General features: G+C 47.2%; 1 protein-coding gene across 6 annotated transcripts in view; it reads left to right on the forward strand.

The window, feature by feature from the left end:
- The window catches only part of LOC115468286 (E3 ubiquitin-protein ligase TRIM39-like), an 875,973-nt gene that overhangs the window by 840,161 nt on the left and 17,608 nt on the right, over window positions 1-18,204 (forward strand). Inside the window, exons 1-3 of one of the 6 annotated variants that reach the window (XM_030199899.1) lie at window positions 3,496-3,967; window positions 13,920-14,015; window positions 16,482-16,715. The exons of 4 other annotated variants lie outside the window; for them this stretch is intronic. In XM_030199899.1, the coding sequence (XP_030055759.1) occupies window positions 3,554-3,967; window positions 13,920-14,015; window positions 16,482-16,715 (744 nt within the window). In that variant the 5' untranslated portion in view covers window positions 3,496-3,553. Of the gene's footprint in view, window positions 1-3,495; window positions 3,968-13,919; window positions 14,016-16,481; window positions 16,716-18,204 lie in introns of those variants that run through there. One more of the 6 variants, XM_030199893.1, reaches the window with a different exon arrangement.

An 18,204-nucleotide genomic window follows, 5' to 3' on the forward strand; every position in this document is an offset into this window, starting at 1 on the left:
CATCTTGTCCCGAAAAGCTTCGTCATAGTTTAACCAAGCCCAACCCCCAAAACGCTGAAACGCATCCAGAACCGAATCCGCATATGCCAACAAGAGGCCATACTGACCCTGGCCCCGCTGCCCCCAAACGCTAAGCGTAAAAAGGAACGCATCCAATTGACTATCGTCTTTGCCATATTGTGCTCCTTCCCTGCCTCTGCCTTCTTATCACGCTTCTTACCCCGCCTAGGCTTTCTACCTTCCAACAGCCTAAATATGTCAATGCACTTTCGTTGCTGAATCCTCCGTCGCCATGATTGTGGTACTTGTTCCCACAACTCCGACAGCGCCACTAAAGCTGGCGGCCCTCTCGCTTTCACCCCCGGGATTGCCACCGCGGCCCCTCCTGACTCCCCGCCCTCGGCCTGAGATAGAGGAGGAGGATGTAGAAGCAGTAGAGAAGGAGCCAGAAGACGAGGAAGATGTCCTGTCCCTCTTACCCCTCCCCCGCCGCCTGCGTCGCCCCCTCCTCCCCCTCTCCTTTTGACAGCGCCCACTATTAACAAATCCAGATGCTCCAGCACTTGAGATCGTTGTCCCCTCCGCTGATGCCGGGCCACTTCCTGCCGCACCTTCCACCTGCACTGCGCTCTCCACACTCGCTGGCGGCCACTCTCGTCCTACCATCCTTCTGGTCTCGGATCGTCCCGCCCTTGCTGTCTCGGGCTGCTCAGGCTCCTGTCCGGGCCGTCCTGTCGCGTGGTCTCCTGTACCTATGACGTCACCTTGCACCTGCAAAGACAAAGGGGGGAGAGCAGCAGGGCCAGCTCATCTTGTGTCCAAACCTGCTTCCCATGCACCTAACCCGCTGCTTCCTGGACACGCCCACCTGTCCGCCGATGAAGATGCCCCGCCCCATGGGGCCGCCCACTGGCACGCGGCCTGTGCTGCCCACGGGGGCATCCCAAACGTGGGCCACGCACCCCATTGGTACGGGCCCCACCCCATCATGGCCCCACTCGCACCCGGGGGAAACCCCTCCCCGAATCCACCCATTACTGAACTCGCTGCTATGGATGTGCCTGCACCTGTGGCACTCCCTTCTCCACCCACACCCCCAGCCTGTGCTCGCGCTTGTTGTGGAAGCGCCCCGCCCCCGCTCCCTGTATACCCTGCCCCCGAACTCTTATCTCCTCCCCCTTCCTGCCGCCGGCTCCCCCCAGCGGGGAAGCCATTGTATCCCTTGAATGTACCGCACCTCCAACACCGAACGTGCTCACTCCCCCTCTCCTCCCCACGGCCTTCTGGCCTCCCTACACTTCTTCCTCTTTTGGCCCCAACCCCCGCCTCTGCGCACTCCCTGTCCTGCTTGCACTGACGTGGCTGGTATATTTCTGTCGCTTCCCCCCCCCCCCCCCCCACGGCTCTATCTGCTGCTATAGCGGTTCTCGCTATTTCCTTTGACCTCCGAGGGCCTACAGTCCCCCCCAGAACTCACTGCCTCTGGGCTCCTCTCCAGCGAGTCACTTGCACAGAAGGACACCTCTGCTCCCCTGTCTTCCTCTCCCGTCTCCATCGCTCCATCCGCCATGTTGCCCCGCAAATGCCTCCGCTCCGCAAACCACCTCCGAGGATGGCCAATGCCCTGGCATCCGTCGCCGCCCCCTTTTTATCTCTTCACCCCGCCTCACCTCCTTACTCCGGCCAATAGGCAGCCTAGCCTCTCGCTAGGATAGCTGCCTCTTTCAACCTCACCAATCACGGCCCTGCGGCCTCTCGGCAGAGCCCATGCTTCCTCCCATCATGCCTCAGAGCCGACTCGAACGGGCCCAGCCCTCATTTAACTAGGCCCTTCCAGACCAGCTTTCGGGCCTCCTATTCAGGTAGCCTGCTATTTAGGTGGCCTATTTTTGCTGCTAAACTTAGCCAGTCAGCGTTTGAATATTCACAGATAGCCGGTTATATCGCAAGATATAGCTAGTTATCTACTGCGCACTGAACGTTAATATTCAACAGAGATAACCGGCTATCTCACACTGAATATTAGCGCTTCGCTGTCTTAGCACTATTTAACTGGCCAGGAGCCCTTCTTGGCTCCTTAAATAGCACTTGCATGGCAGCCAGACTGTCTTTTATGATCTGTCGTAAATACAGCTCTAAACTCTGGAGAAGCTTTAACCATGAGGTATATTAAATGAGACTGTAAGCTCAGTGGGGCAGGGACTCGTTATGCTTCTAAGTAATTTCTGTTCAATCTCGCTGTCGTTTAATGAACTGTCTTAAATTCTTAAACATTGACAATATGAATATTCAAAATAAAAGCTGTTTCATTTGATTTTCTGTTTGCCGCTTTTTTATACTTCCACAGATTTTTCCTGGGAGTTAATTAATTATTTATTTGCTGCACTTGTATCCCACATTTTCCCACCTATTTGCAGGCTCAATGTGGCTTACAAAATGTTATAACAACACGTACACATTATAGGATAAGAATTTCAGAATATAGATACAGATGGGTACATGGAATATCATAGCAATCATATTAACAGAATAATAATTTTACAATTGTTACAAATAAGAGTGCATAATCCCATAGCTTAGAGTGACTGAATCCCAGTGCCCAGGAAGTCCAGCCAGGAGAGGGGAGCAAGGTTGGCTTTGGTGGGAGCTGGGAACTAATCTGAAGATGCAGCCAGTCTGCCTGTGTCCCCCCTCCCCCCAGGGTGGGTGGGGTAAACACTGTCTTTTTCTTTTCAGTGTTGCCAGGTGGGTGGTTTTCCCGCCCAATTGGGCGGTTTTCCGCGACCCGCCGCAGGCAATTTTTGCCCGCAGCGGGTTGCGGTTTTTTGGGCTTGTTTTGGGGTCTTTCGGCGGTTTTTTGAGTGGTTTTTTTTTCGGGCCTTGGGGGCGGGGCTAGTGACGTTTTGGGCGGGGTTAGTGACGTTCTGGGCGGGGCCGATGGTGGGGAGGCGGGGCCGGTGATGGAAGAGGCGGGGCCGGTGACGGCGGGGGCGGGGTTGATGACGGCGGGGGTGGGGGTGTCAGGGGCGGGGTTTGACTTTGGGCGGGTTTTGGGCTGGATTTGGGCTGATTTGGGTGGAGAAAAATTTTCCACCTGGCAACCATCCTCTCTTTCCCACAGCCAGCTGAGAAAGAGATCACTGCAGAGGACAAAGAGTTTCTGAATGCCCAGATGCCCTGAGTACCACCATTTTACACTCAGTGAAACACAGTTTAATAATAAGTTATCATCTATTAATCTGAAATCAGACCATAAGCTATTCTCAAAAGGAGCCGAATCAGCAATCAAGTAATGTGATTTTGAAGCAGGCAACCTGCACCTTTCATGCAAAGTAATTGGCTAAACAAGGCATCATGGGAAGAGGTTGCTGTTCTCCCTGCAGCTCCCAGACCCCTGGGTCTCTGTAACTGGGACAAAAAGGGAGGAACTAGGAGACAGGAAGGAGGGCAGACAGCCCTGGTGTCTTCAAATTACACAAAGATCCTGTTCCACAGAGCCACTCCTTATTTTCATACTGAATTCCTGCTCTCTGAATCATTTCCTGTACGAATCATGGCTGCTGCAAACCCTGCTCAGAGTCTGCGAGATGTAGCTTCTTGTTCTATCTGTCTGGATTATTTTACAGATCCGGTGATGACAGACTGTGGACACAACTTCTGTCGCTCCTGTATCACTGAGACCTGGGAGGAGAGAGACACAGACTTCCCCTGTCCCCAGTGCAGCGCAATGTCTCAGCAGAGGAACCTCAGATCTAACAAGCAGCTGGCAAAGGTCATAGAAATAGCAAAAAAGCTTAGTGAGACTTCAGTGAGACCCAAAGAGGAGGATTTGTGTGAGAAGCATGAAGAGAAACTGAAGCTGTTTTGTCAAGAGGATCAGAGAGCAATCTGTGTGGTGTGTGACAGATCCCAGGATCACAGATATCACACCGTGATCCCTATAGAGGAGGTTGTGCAGGAATACAAGGTCTGTATCAGTAGCTTTATTATCACATTGTGTCCTGGGGTCACAGATTTCACACTGTGATCCCCATAGTGGAGGAGAAACCTAGTGGTTAGTGATGCGGACTTTGATCCTGGGGAACTGGGTTCAATTCCCATTGCAGCTCCTTGTGACTCTGGGCAAGTCACTTAGCCCTCCATTGCCCCAAGTACAAATAAGTACCTGTAATATACCATATAAACCACTTTGAAGGAGTAGTTTAGGGGTGTTCATTTTGCTTTCTTTCCTGTGGCTACTGGTAAGACCGTGTTCTGATGATTTAGTGCGTGATGGGACTTTGTTCTTAGGTGTGGGGTCTGGTGGTCTGATCTTGTGTGTATATTGGTTAGCCTTACTTCTGCTGGGATCAGTATTGGGTCTAGTTCCAGTGATAAGTTAAAGAGCAGGACAGTAGCTCTGAGTCAGGGTCTTTCTTTGATCTATCTCACAGCAGTTAATGCGTCACACCTTCTTAGCGCAGAGAATCCAGCTTCTAGGGTTTGTCTGGAGACAGAGGGGAGGCAGAGGGGAGCGGGGAGGGACTTCAAGGTGCTTTCAGGTAATTGTTGGGGGTGGAAGGGGGTTGTCACATATATGGCTGACTGTCTTTGCTTGCATGCTGGCCAGTTGGCTCAGAGGGAGAGGTGCTTGGGAGACAACGGTAGGGTATTTAGCTTAATTTCTCTTTAGAATGTGTTAGGCAGAGGGATTCTAGTGCTTGAATATTGGTTTTAGATTTCACTCTGCTAATTTCTCCTATCAAGTCACCAAAATTCTCTTCCTAAATCAATCAAGTTTACAGCTGATTACCTAACTTTTACAAGTCTTCTAAAAACACATTTCTTCAGTTTGGCCTTTCTGAATACAAAGAACTCTATGTAATGGAAGACATCGCTTTTTTGTCATTTGTATTCTTAACCCCGCTAGCAAGCGCACCTTGGCCTGTGTTGGAGCCCTCTCTTTCATTGTGTGCGCCGTGCTCCCCTACCATCGCTGCATTGCTACCTCCAGACAAGCCCACTCTCTCCCCAGCATTCACCTCAACAGTTACATTCTCATGTGTGCCACCGGACGTACCTGCAGCGTCCGGCATCTGTGTATCGTCTCTCTTAGCTGGGTCCTGTATCGGGTTACCCGGTTTAGTGTCCTTGTGACTAGGGTCTGGTTTGCCTGAGGCCACTGTGTGTTGGGCAGCACCTGTCGCCTGCCATGGCTGGTAAGGGAGGGGGGCCAAATCCTGGCCACGCCCCATAGTATGGTGGATGTTGGGGGTAGCCCCATCCCATACGGCCATGGAGGCGCGATCGTGTGCTGCCCTTGCCCCACTGGCCCCGAGCTCCCCGTCGCCTGATCCGCTAAGTTCTGAGGCATTGTCCATCCAGGGAATGCTGGTGGGAACGGCCAACTTCCTGAAGTGGCTGCATCTTGCCTTCCTTTGGCTTTCTTTTTCTTGTCTTTCTTGGCCGCTATGGCGTCTTCGGTGGCGGCTGCTTTCTTGTTCGCTTGCTTCTTTTTGTCTGCAGTGCTCGGTGGTGGCGTCTCAGTTGCGTCGTACCCTGTCTGCTCGTCTTCCCACGTGGGTGACGCGCTGTGTCCGTCCTCCGCTCTGACTTCCTGTGTGGGACGGGTTTTGATCGCATCTGTACCTGCTTCCATTCTGATGGGGGAGGGAATGCAAGGTAGCCGACAGACAAGGATCTAAATAGACTTACAAGATAACAAGTTAATATCTGCCTCGCCGGTGGAAATATATAATTGCTCAGAACCCCTTATTATTAAGATTATAGCAGTGTTATACGCTTCACAATTATAAATATACCCGGTTGCCCTGGTAGATTTATTATACTTATTGTTTATTATATATTTACTAGTAAAAAAGGCCCGTTTCTGACACAAATGAAACGGGCGCTAGCAAGGTTTTCCTCGGAGTGTGTATGTTTGGGAGAGTGTATGTGAGAGTGACTGTTTGAGAGTCAGAGTGAAAGTGTGATTGTGTGAGAGAGAGCGTGAGTCTGGGTGTGAGTGTGTTTGTGAGAGAGTGTGTGTGTGAGAATGAGAGTGTGTGCAAGTGTGTATGTGAGACACAGTGTGAGAGAGAGTGTGTGTGTGTGGGCGAGAGAGAGAGTGTGTGTGAGACACAGATTCTCTGTTTGAGTGAGTGTATGAGACCAAGCGAGTGTGTGAGTGACTGTGTGGCACATAGAGAGTGAATGTGATACAGTGTGAGACAGAGTGTGTGAGAGTGAGAGTCAGAAAGACATTGTATATGAGAGAGTGTGAGCCCTGCCCTCCCAATCCATGCCCATCTGTCCCCTGCCCCCTCCAATCATCCTTTTCCAGCAATTCCCCTCTGTCCCTGAGCCCTGCCCTCCCAATCCATGGCCATCCATGTTTGTCTGTCACCTGCCCCCTCCATTCATCCCTATCCAGCATTTCCCCTCTCTGCCTGAGGCCTGCCCTGCAATCCATATCCATCCATGCCCATCTGTCCCCTCCATTCATCCCTATCCAGCAATTCCCCTCTCCCTGAGTCCTGCCCTTCCAATCCATGCCCATCCATGCTCCTCTGTCACCTGGCCCCTCCATATTTCCCTATCCAGCATTTTCCCTCTCTGCCTGAGGCCTGCTCTGCAATCCATATCCATCCATGCCCATCTGTCCCCTCCATTCATCCCTATCCAGCAATTCCCCTCTCCCTGAGTCCTGCCCTTCCAATCCATGCCCATCCATGCTCATCTGTCACCTGGCCCCTCCATTTTTCCCTATCCAGCATTTCCCCTCTCTGCCTGAGGCCTGCTCTGCAATCCATATCCATCCATGCCCATCTGTCCCCTCCATTCATCCCTATCCAGCAATTCCCCTCTCCCTGAGTCCTGCCCTTCCAATCCATGCCCATCCATGCTCCTCTGTCAACTGGCCCCTCCATTTTTCCCTTTCCAGCATTTCCCCTCTCTGCCTGAGGCCTGCTCTGCAATCCATTTCCATCCATGCCCATCTGTCCCCTCCATTCATCCCTATCCAGCAATTCCCCTCTCCCTGAGTCCTGCCCTTGCAATCCATGCCCATCCATGCTCATCTGTCACCTGGCCCCTCCATTTTTCCCTTTCCAGCATTTCCCCTCTCTGCCTGAGGCCTGCTCTGCAATCCATTTCCATCCATGCCCATCTGTCCCCTCCATTCATCCCTATCCAGCAATTCCCCTCTCCCTGAGTCCTGCCCTCCCAATCCATGCCCATCCATGCTCATCTGTCACCTGGCCCCTCCATTTTTCCCTATCCAGCAATTTCCCTCTCTCCCTGAGTCCTGCCCTCCCAATCCATGCCCTTCCATGCTCCTCTGTCCCCTGCCGCCTCCATTCATCCTTTTCCAGCAAGTCCCCTCTCGCCCTTCCATTATCCCCCCCCCCTCGCATCCATGCTACGCTCTCTCCCATGTCCCAGCCTGGCCCGCCCTCTTCTCCCCCCCCTTCGCATCCATGCCCCCCCCCCCTTCGCATCCATGCATCCCTTTTTTTTTTTTTTTATTCTTTTTAACTTTACCTCCGTGGCGGTTCGTGCAGCGAAGCGTCAGGGAAGGAGGCGGCGCTCCCGACGTCTAGCTTTCCCTTCGCTGTGTTCCGCCTTGTTTTGAAGGCGGAACACAGCGAAGGGAAGGCTAGACGTCGGGAGCGCCGCCTCCTTCCCTGACGTTTCGCTTCCGGATTTGTTTGTTTTGTCGCGAGGGCGGGGCAGAGACGGCAGGCTGAACCCTTCAGCCTCAGCCTGGGAGTGACGTCAGATGGCTTCAAGGCTTCAGGCTTCAAGGCTTCAAGGCTTCAGGCTTCAAGCTTCAAGGCTTCCGGCTTCACAGAACGTTGTCTTCAGAACGTTCACGGTGTGTTTTATTATATTAGATATTATTATTTTATTTATTTTATTTTATATTATTATTATTATTTTTATTTATTTATTTTTTTTTTGTTCCCGGCAAACTTCCGCCGCCTCCGATATGGCCTATGCCTACCCTACTACATTGATTAGCCCTTCATAGGACTTGCCCTCCACAAGATGGCCGCCCTCAATGAGGATGATAGGGCTATCCTATTAATTGCCCTACCCAAGATGGCCGCCTACAGGGGAAGGAGCCTCTGACCAATATGGCCGCCCCCAGATCCATGCATTTTGCCCTATCCAAGATGGCCACCCACAGGGGAAGGAGCCTGACTGACCAATATGGCCGCCCCTAGAGCCATGCATGCACTAACCAATATGGCCGCCCCTCTCCTGCCTAAAGGCCACGTTTTACTCACTCGCTTGTTTTTTTTTTTTTTTTTTATGTTTAATTTGTTTATTGATTTTCAACTTTTCAAGTTTACAAACTTGTTTAGAAAAATTGGATATAATGAGGTTACAATATAAGAAAATGTATCATACATGAAAATTCCCTCAAACCAATACAAGTCCACAAGTGGGGAGTTCAAAATACAAACATCATTGAAGGTATATTAATAGGAAATAAACAATTTCAAAAAGAGTGGCAGAGGTGTACAGAGGACACTATATTCCAATTTCAAACAACATCATTAGTTGGAATTACTATTCCAACAGTCTTCCTAGATGTAATAAATGTCTCGAGTTGGGATGGATCATAAAACACAAACTTTTCAGAGTGGTATGTGACCAGACACTTGCACGGAAATTTTAAAAAGAAAGTCGCTCCCAGCTGAATCGTTTCCTGCTTTTTTTGAAGAAATCTTTTCCGGCGCACTTGTGTGTCCTTTGATATATCAGGATATACACTAATTTTTAACCCTTTGAAAATTTTTTCACGATTTTTGTAAAACAATTTTAATATCCATAGTTTGTCAGAAGACAAAACAACTGTAGCCAATAACGTGGCTGGTATTACTTGTTCAGAGTCTGAGGTTTCTAAGAAAGCTGTAACATCCAAAGGTTGATTTTGTAATATTTGTTGCTGTCTAGATGGAAGATAAAAAACTTGCGCTAAAGGAGGTATATTTTCTTCACTGATCTGTAAGATATCTTTAAAGTATGTTTTCAGCATCTCTCTAGGAGCCACATTATCCAACAAAGGAAAATTTATAAATCGCAAGTTATTACTTTTTGAAAAATTTTCCATTGTCTCTGCCTTTCTTCTTAAATTAATTAAGTCTTTCACCATATTATTTTGAACTTCTTGCAGTCGTTGTACTTCTTTATCTTGTTTCTCAACTTTAACATTCAATTGCTTTACCTTCTCCTCTATACAGACAACTTCCTGTTTCACTTTTTGAATCTGAGGAATTAGTGCTTTGCCCAAATCTGCAATAAGTGTCCACGAACAGTCTAACGTAACTTCGGGAGGTTTAACTTGAAAAACTGCAACTGAAAAGTCACCTACCCCCGTTTGTTGTAAGGAAATTCCTTCCATAGTCGAGGCATTTTGCTCCTCAATTGATGTTTCAGCCTGTGAGTTCAATTCAGCTCTTTGGTGATCTTCATGTGTCTCCCGTCGTCCGTCGTCTATCCCCCGTTCTAGGGTAAGACTCGGAGATGCCATATCTAGAGCTTCAATCTCACACGGCATTGGAGGGGGAGGGGGTGTTCGAGCGTCGGGGCTTAGAGAAACTTCCAGCTCTAAGGTCTCCTGCGCTCCTTCAACCAGCACAGAAGACAACAGCGAGCCGCTCACCGGCGTTCTGGCGTCCAAAACTCGCTGCAAAAAAGAATCTATCGGACCGCTTCGAGTTGGGGTACTAAGCCGCTGGGAGGCTGTAGCAGCAGCTTTCCCCCTTCTCTTAGGCATTTTTAAGGTATGGCTAACACAAGAAGCCTTTAGAGAGGAAAAAAATCGCAGGAGCGTCTGTAACACGTCTGCTCTACTCGGCGGCCATTTTGAACTCCTCTTTTTTTTTTTTTTTTTACTTACGTTCACTCGTTGCCAGGCTTTTCTTTTGCGTGCTCCTGGGAAGAGGGGGAGGATCGCCACGCGGACGCCACGGGGGCTCGAAACGCTCAGGATCCTACACTATGATAGGCGACGCCAGCCACTCGTATTCTCTCAGTCTGGCCGCTGCAGTCGGTCAGTCAGGGAGTTGTGGATTTAGTGAGTCACATCCTTTTTGAGGGGATGCAAGGTGCCTCTGTGGAGTTCCAGACCGCGAGTGCCTGGAAGAATTTTCTTTCAGATGAGCTGACCTGTGCAGCTGGAGCCCGAACGCGAAAGAGGCTGTCCGGGCTCCTCCCCGGGTCCTTTAAGCCCCATTTCCTCTCCTCCCTCTCACAGTGGGGTGCCCCTCTCGCGACGGTATCGAGCACACCTTGCTCCTCTCAGGGCGCCCCGCTGGCACGAACGCGCATGTCCCCTCGGTGCACGGCGCCATGTTATCTTCGGCTCCGTGCACCCGAGGGGGCACTACGCCTCTCTTTTTTACAAGTCTTCTAAAAACACATTTCTTCAGTTTGGCCTTTCTGAATACAAAGAACTCTATGTAATGGAAGTGATGCTGAAGGAAAGGATAGTGAATTTCCTGGAGGCCAATAAGTTGCAAGATCCGAGACAACACGGTTTTACCAGAGGGAAATCGTGCCAAACGAATCTCATTGAATTCTTTGATTGGGTAACTGGAGAATTGAATCATCGACGTGCTATAGACGTAATCTACTTAGATTTTAGCAAAGCTTTTGACACGGTTCCCCACAGGAGGCTCTTAAATAAACTCGATGGGCTGAAGATAGGTCCCGAAGTGGTGAACTGGATTAGGAACTGGTTGACAGACAGACAACAGAGGGTGGTGGTAAATGGAGCTCGCTCGGAGGAGGGAAAGGTGAGTAGTGGAGTGCCTCAGGGATCGGTGCTGGGGCCGATTCTGTTCAATATATTTGTGAGTGACCTTGCTGAAGGGTTAGAAGGTAAAGTTTGCCTATTTGCGGATGATACTAAGATTTGCAACAGAGTGGACACCCGGGAAGGAGTGGAAAGCATGAAAAAGGATATGAGGAAGCTAGAAGAATGGTCTAAGGTTTGGCAATTAAAATTCAATGCGAAGAAATGCAAAGTGATGCACTTAGGGAGTAGAAACCCAAGAGAGACTTATGTGTTAGGCGGTGAGAGTCTGATAGGTACTGAGGGGGAGAGGGATCTTGGGTTGATAGTATCTGAGGATCTGAAGGTGACGAAACAGTGTGACAAGGCGGTGGCCGTAGCGAGAAGGTTGCTAGGCTGTATAGAGAGAGGTGTGACCAGCAGAAGAAAGGAAGTGTTGATGCCCCTGTATAAGTCATTGGTGAGGCTCCACCTGGAGTATTGTGTTCAGTTTTGGAGGCCATATCTTGCGAAGGATGTTAAAAAAATGGAAGCGGTGCAAAGAAAAGCTATGAGAATGGTACGGGATTTGCGTTCCAAGACGTATGAGGAGAGACTTGCTGACCTGAACATGTATATCCTGGAGGAAAGGAGGAACAGGGGTGATATGATACAGACGTTCAAATATTTAAAAGGTATTAATCCGCAAACAAATCTTTTCCGGAGATGGGAAGGCGGTAGAATGAGAGGACATGAAATGAGGTTGAAGGGGGGCAGACTCAGGAAAGATGTCAGGAAGTATTTTTTCACGGAGAGAGTGGTGGATGCTTGGAATGCCCTCCCGCGGGAGGTGGTGGAGATGAAAACAGTAACGGAATTCAAACATGCGTGGGATATGCATAAAGGAATCCTGTGCAGAAGGAATGGATCCTCAGAACCTTAGCTAAAATTGGGTGGCAGAGCAGGTGGGGGGAAGAGGGGTTGGTGGTTGGGAGGTGTGGACAGTGGAGGGCAGACTTATACGGTCTGTGCCAGAGCCGGTGATGGGAGGCGGGACTGGTGGTTGGGAGGCGGGAAGTACTGCTGGGCAGACTTATACGGTCTGTGCCCTGAAAAAGACAGGTACAAATCAAGGTAAGGTATACACATATGAGTTTATCTTGTTGGGCAGACTGGATGGACCGTGCAGGTCTTTTTCTGCCGTCATCTACTATGTTACTCGTGAATTTTTTTATTTTATTTTATTTATAAGAATTTCATTTTACAAGCACTAAAATAACTTGCCAGAAATACAGACAAAATAATACAAGAATTATTTCAATCAGGTAATTATAAACTCTTCCTTAGACCACAAAATAGGGAGAGTGAAACAAGACAAGGAGATCAATCAAGCACAGTAAACAAAAGAAACGTGATATTAACCTGTTTATCCCCAGTTATTTATTATCTGAATCATTATTCCACATTGATCGTCTGGTTGGCTTCTTCAAACCCAAAATGGTGTATAGTCAATTTATTTCGTTGGAAACATACTTATTGTCCAATATTAGTGGAAATAATACAACTGACTTCATTTTTTCTCTTTTAAAATCAGAAATTATTTAACAATACAAAGATTTAAATCTCTAATCCAATTCCCACTGATTAAGGTAATCCCAGTTTCACAGGCTTCACTCCTTTTGAATAAATATACTAAGAGGAATCATTTCAGAGGAAAAAACTTTAGGAGTCATACCTGGAACTCTGGGAAAACAACAATCTCGATATTAATCATCTGTAATAATATTCATTTTGTTCAAATTTTTCTGGTCTGTTATCATCTTCAAAATCTTAACCATTTCCTATTCCTGTAGAACTTAATTTGCCATATCAATTTTTCATTCTCAAAGGATTCAATTAGATTATCCATGTGGCTCACTAATAAGATTATATCGGAAGCAAACTTATTTACTACCACTGTTAGGTCCTGGAGCGCCTTCCAGATGATATTCAATGTAACCTCAATAGGAGCCAAAAACTCCAAGCTGATAGCTCTTGTGGGTGTAGGAGTGGCACCGCCGACAAGAGTTCAGCTGTAAACAACTTCCGTTCAGCATACACTCCTAACTCACTCCTCCACTCCTTTGGACATGGAGGTTAAATGATTCGGAAGCAATGAAGTTGTTTCCAGGTCCAAGAGTGTCGACACTCCTTCGCTGGTGATAATCAAAGGACTCACCAACCCAGTCATCTGTGGGCAGCCTGTCACTCAGTGATCCCACACTTGCTTCACAGGGGACAAAACGCTGGCCATCGGCGGCTGACCCCTTCCTCTCAGTTAAGGTAACTGCAATTGCAGAGAGGAAATTTCAAGTAAACAAAGACAAAACTTCAGAGGTCAGCTGGGCCGTTGAGTGTCCGAGCTTCAGGTCGCCATCTTTTCACTCTCCCTAATTGGGACACTTTTTGGTTTCTCCTCAGAGGCCTGTCTGATATGGGTAACCCTTCAGCATAGCCCTCTGAGTCATTGAAACACAGAAGCCCCTCCACCACTACAAAGTGGTGTCCCTTCGGAGGGGTCTATTTGAATTTTGCCCACACCCTTTTCTTAATCTCGTTTCCCATCTAGTCCTGCCTAATTATTCTCTCACTTATCCACCCTTAATTATTTCTTTACCCTTGAGATAGTCTAAATCCCTGGTTAGGACACCTTATGCATGGTTCAGTTTACCTGGTTAGATATGGGGCACTGGAACTGAATATTACTGGTGCCTGCATATCTCTCAGTTCCACCCTGACTCTGCCCCCGAATCACCCCTCCACTTCCTGGACAGAACTTTTGCCAATATTCAGCGGCACTGTTCGGTTAAGTGTTGTTTAATATTGGCTCATGGCCAGTTCGGCATGATTTAACCAGGCAGCAGCGTATCCTGCCTGCCTGACTGTCTTTCTTCTATGTTTGTGCAGCGCTGCGTACGCCTTGTAGCGCTATAGAAATGCTAAATAGTAGTAGTAGTAGTAGTAGGTTATATCACTTTGAATATTGACCCATCAGACTTCAGTTATTTCAAAGAAACGATCTAAATTGTAAGGAACATCTCACATTTACAGTCAAGTCTGAAATTGTGGTTATAAAAATAATCACATGCTAATCAATGATGTTTAATGTTCACAGGAAAAACTTAAAATGCACCTGGAGCCTCTGAGAAAGGATCTGGAAGATCTTCTGAAGTTTAAATCTACTGAAGAGAAGAAAGCTGAAGAGCTGAAGGTGGGTGTCTGTGTCTCCTTCTGAGCCAGTTTCTGCAGGGTTTTTGTTATTCTCACTACATCAATCCCCTGAATCACCTGAATAACAGAAAAATAAAATTAATTCTGCCTCATTACTTATAGTATGGGAACTATTGGCTAAAAACAGGCAGGTTCTGAATCTGTATGTGGAACAAAGGAAAATTGTATCATTGTATTTCTTGCAGAGAGGTAGTGTGGTATGGGCTGCAAAATGGGAAAGGAGCGCTGGGCTCAAGCTTGTTCCAGTCCAGCAGTGTAAAGTGGGGGGTCTTCGGGGCTGTTGTGGTGCCAGGAAGGATGTCTGCAGGGCTGTATTGCACTGGGGCCTGTTAGGGGGCAGGAATTGGAGCAGAAACATGCCTGAAAGGGTCTCTGGTGTGGGGAAGCAGAGCGTGAAGTAGGCAGGAGCCTGCAAAAGAGAAAGTAGTACGTTCTAGGCCCACTGGGGAAAATATTGTCCTGATTCAGGGCTGTGCTGGGCTCCAAAGTGTGGCAGCTGTCTGGCCATGTTGGAGTGGGTCTGGGAAACCAACTTGAGCACCAGTGGGCCCAAAGCAGGAGCCCTGACAAACCCAGAAGTGTGTGCATGGGTGAATGCATGTTCATGGGATCACAGGGCCCATAAAGAAAGTGGAGCTTGGTGTGGAACAGAACCAGGACTGAGTGTGGAGGTGAGAAGTGAGAGTGGAGGAACAGAGGAGCAACAGCGGAGGTCTTTTAATGATTCTGAGTTGGTCATTGAAGGAAGGTTGTAAGAGCTGAGTGTGGAGAGCAACTGCAGTTTTAATTAAGCTCTCAAGTGAATCTAATTAATAACAGGCAAGAGAAATTTTTTGAAGTATTATCAGGTGGACGATAACCGTATTTTATATACATTTGTGTAAAAAACATTTAAAAGACACTTAAAGGTGTTAGTTAAAAATGATATAATAGTTGAAAAGCAATTTTCACTGCCTGATCAATGAGGAGGTGGGTGTTGTAAATCTTGCAGTTTGAGCTTTATACCAGCAAGACTAGAAAGGTAGAACTTCAGGCTGAAGCAATGTGGCTGACAGAGATCTTCAAGCAATGTCAGCTGGAGATCGTGTACAGCCAGTGGGTGAAGTGAGGGTCCCGTAACCACAGCTTCCTACCCAGTGGCGTAGCCACAGGTGGGCTTGGGTGGGCCGGGGCCCACCCACTTAGGGCTCAGGCCCATCCAACAGTAGCACATGGTAATGAAAATGCTGCTCTCCACAATACTGGCACCTTCGCATGCTCAATTTTCAGCGCAAGCCTGCTGCAGACTACCAAGGTGGAGACTGGAGAGAAGCATTTTCCCACCAGCTGAGATATTTTTTTGATGTGGGGGTGGGGGAGAGAACATTTGCTGCCCACCCACTTCTTGCCTAGGCCCACCCAAAATCTGCTGTCTGGCTACGCCCCTGTTCCTACCACTCCACCTTCTCTTTAGTGGCAGCACTGCAACTACATTCAAATCACAGACATTGTGCGTTAACATCAGGATGTGTTGGTCTGTGACCACTTACTTTGTTGTTTGTTGTTGTTTTTGTTTTGAGTTTTTCAAAGCTTTATTTTACTAAGCTGCGATGGTTAAAATTTTCCCGCACATGGCAGAAACCAGGTGGTAATCGTCATTCTACACACGTAGATGATCACCGCGTGGTTAACACATGGCATTTTACCATTAAGTCAATGGGTGGCAGTAACGTCTCAGACCCAAAATGGACATGCGCCAATTTTTATTTTACCGCAAGTCCATTTTTAGCAAAAAATTTAAAAGGGCATTTTTTACAGGCTTGCTGAAAAATGGATTTCCTCATGCCCAAAACACGCGCCTACACCAGTGCAGGCCATTTTTCAGTGCGCCTTGGTAAAACAGCCCCTAAGTCTTAAAGAATCAACTCCCTCCCCCCAACTGTGACCACTTATTTTGAAAGTTCTCGCAGTGCTGTCATTGAAGAGAAGGTAGATCAGTGGAGGACCACCACTCAACAAAATGTTCAAAAGGGCAGGGCAAGATTGTGGGGTAGAAACGAGAAGGAAGCTGGGGCTAAATACTAGAAGCAGAATGAGAAGAATGACAGCCTAATGAATACTGAGGAAGGGAGAGAATGGGGAGATGCAGAGAGTAGATGCTGAGGAAGAGAGAAATGGAGGGTGCTTGTGGTAAGGGGTAAGAATAGGAAAGAAGGGAGACCCCTCTTCTGCTCACTTAGAAACAATATGGGGACAACAGTGGTACCAGGGTGGGTACATTGCAAATGGGGAGAGAGGCAGAGGGAGTTGCTGGGCAGGGGATGGTGAGAGAGGAAGACTGGGAAAAGAGTGGGTGGTGAGAGGAGGAAGTGCTGTACCAGAGCCACCACTGAGAGGAGGGTAATGGAGCCACTGCAACAAAATCACTCTAGTGTTACTGAGAATTATCTCTCCTTGTTTAATCCAGACTGAGACAGAGAGGAAAAGACAGATAGTTGAGTCCGAGTTTGAAGAGGTACAACAGTTTCTGAATAAGGAGAAGCAGATCCTTCTCTCGAGACTGGAAGAGGAAGAGAAGAAGATTCTCCAGAGAATCACGGAAAATGTGACCCAGCTAGAAGAGCAAAGTTCCTCCCTCATGCAGCTGATCTCCGAGATAGAGGAGAAGAGTCAGCAGCCAACCAACGAGTTACTACTGAAGGTGAGATTAACAAATCTATTTCTATGGAAGTTACAGATCTTCCAGGAGGAATCAGGGAGTAGTAATTCAAGTAGCAGATCGAAATATCTTACATAAGGGCTGATTTTTCAGCCAGCAGCTGCACTTACCAAATCAGAGCTTTTAAAATAATTTCATGGGGCTTAAATGGCCAAATCTTCCTGCTCTGAAGAAGGTGTAAATTGCTGTATGTGCTCTACACATGTACACACAAGTCAGTGTTTTTAATAATCTATATTTGAGTCGTTGAGTGAAAAGGTACCAAACGTGGGTTACAAATAACAGAGATAAAGGCTATAAAAGTTTGGAAGGGTAAATTGGGCAACTTTCATTTTTGAAAGTTTTGTGTACTGTAGGGTCAATAGAGAGGGACTATGCAACTTTTTCACAACGTTGATGTTTTTCATGTTCTACAGCCTAAAAACTGTGGGTATGTGATTTCCAGGGTTAATTACTTAATTGATAAACATTTCTTATTTTTTAAAGATGTAGTTAGTCCATTCCTGAGGCTGAAATTGTGCAGGATTATCCCTCTGGTAGAAATTTATTTATTTATTTGTTACATTTGTATCCCACATTTTCCCACCTATATGCAGGCTGAATGTGGCTTAGGTAAAGAACAAATACAAAGGGTTCATGTGTTACAGACATATTTGGGAATCGTAGAGAGCAAGAGTTGGGTTATGTCCATTACTAGCTTTAGTTAATTGTGTAGCAGGGTTCACTTACCCCACTTTTGATACCTTTTCACCCACACATCACAACTCCACCTCTGCCCAAACCAGGCCCTTGAGAGCCTCTACATGCAGATCACAGATCAGAGCCACTAAGGAGGTTTCAGTACTGTGCCCCATCCAAAAGTCTGATTGATTGGAATGAAGGACCTGTGTTTTATCTAAATACTTGAAAAGTTGCCCAAGTATCAATTACAACTTAGGAGATAAATGGTAGGTTTGAAACAGGCTGATACACTGGACAACATGATTTTTGTTTCCATAATGAGTTTGGGTGTTTCTTATAGATTTTTAGATGCTGATCATAGAAATGGCATCAAAATTTTGTAGCTGTTATGTGATTGAGCAGAACTGTGAGTAGAGTATCCTAATGTATAATGTGTTCTTATAAACTAAAAGATTCAAAAATAACAGCTTGTGTGTTAAAATATTCCAACCGGTCTACACAAATTGCCACCATTATGAGGAAGCATTGGAATATAATGTCAACAACGCATCCATCCTTTCGAGATCATCATTTAATGATGTCCTTTTCTCGTAACCGGAACCTGCAAGATCAGTTCAGTTATGCAGATGTTTGGTCTCAAAAACAAAATGAGGAAGGACGGCATCAGAGATGTGGTCACTGTTCCATTTGTTCAATGACAAAGGAGGGATCTGATTTTAGCTCTACAACAGGGAAGATCTATAAAGTAAGATGTAGAACCTCTTGTGATTCTACAAATGTGGTTTATGTT

This window comes from Microcaecilia unicolor, chromosome 4 (assembly GCF_901765095.1).
Source record: "Microcaecilia unicolor chromosome 4, aMicUni1.1, whole genome shotgun sequence".
Classification (NCBI taxonomy): Eukaryota; Metazoa; Chordata; class Amphibia; order Gymnophiona; family Siphonopidae; genus Microcaecilia; species Microcaecilia unicolor.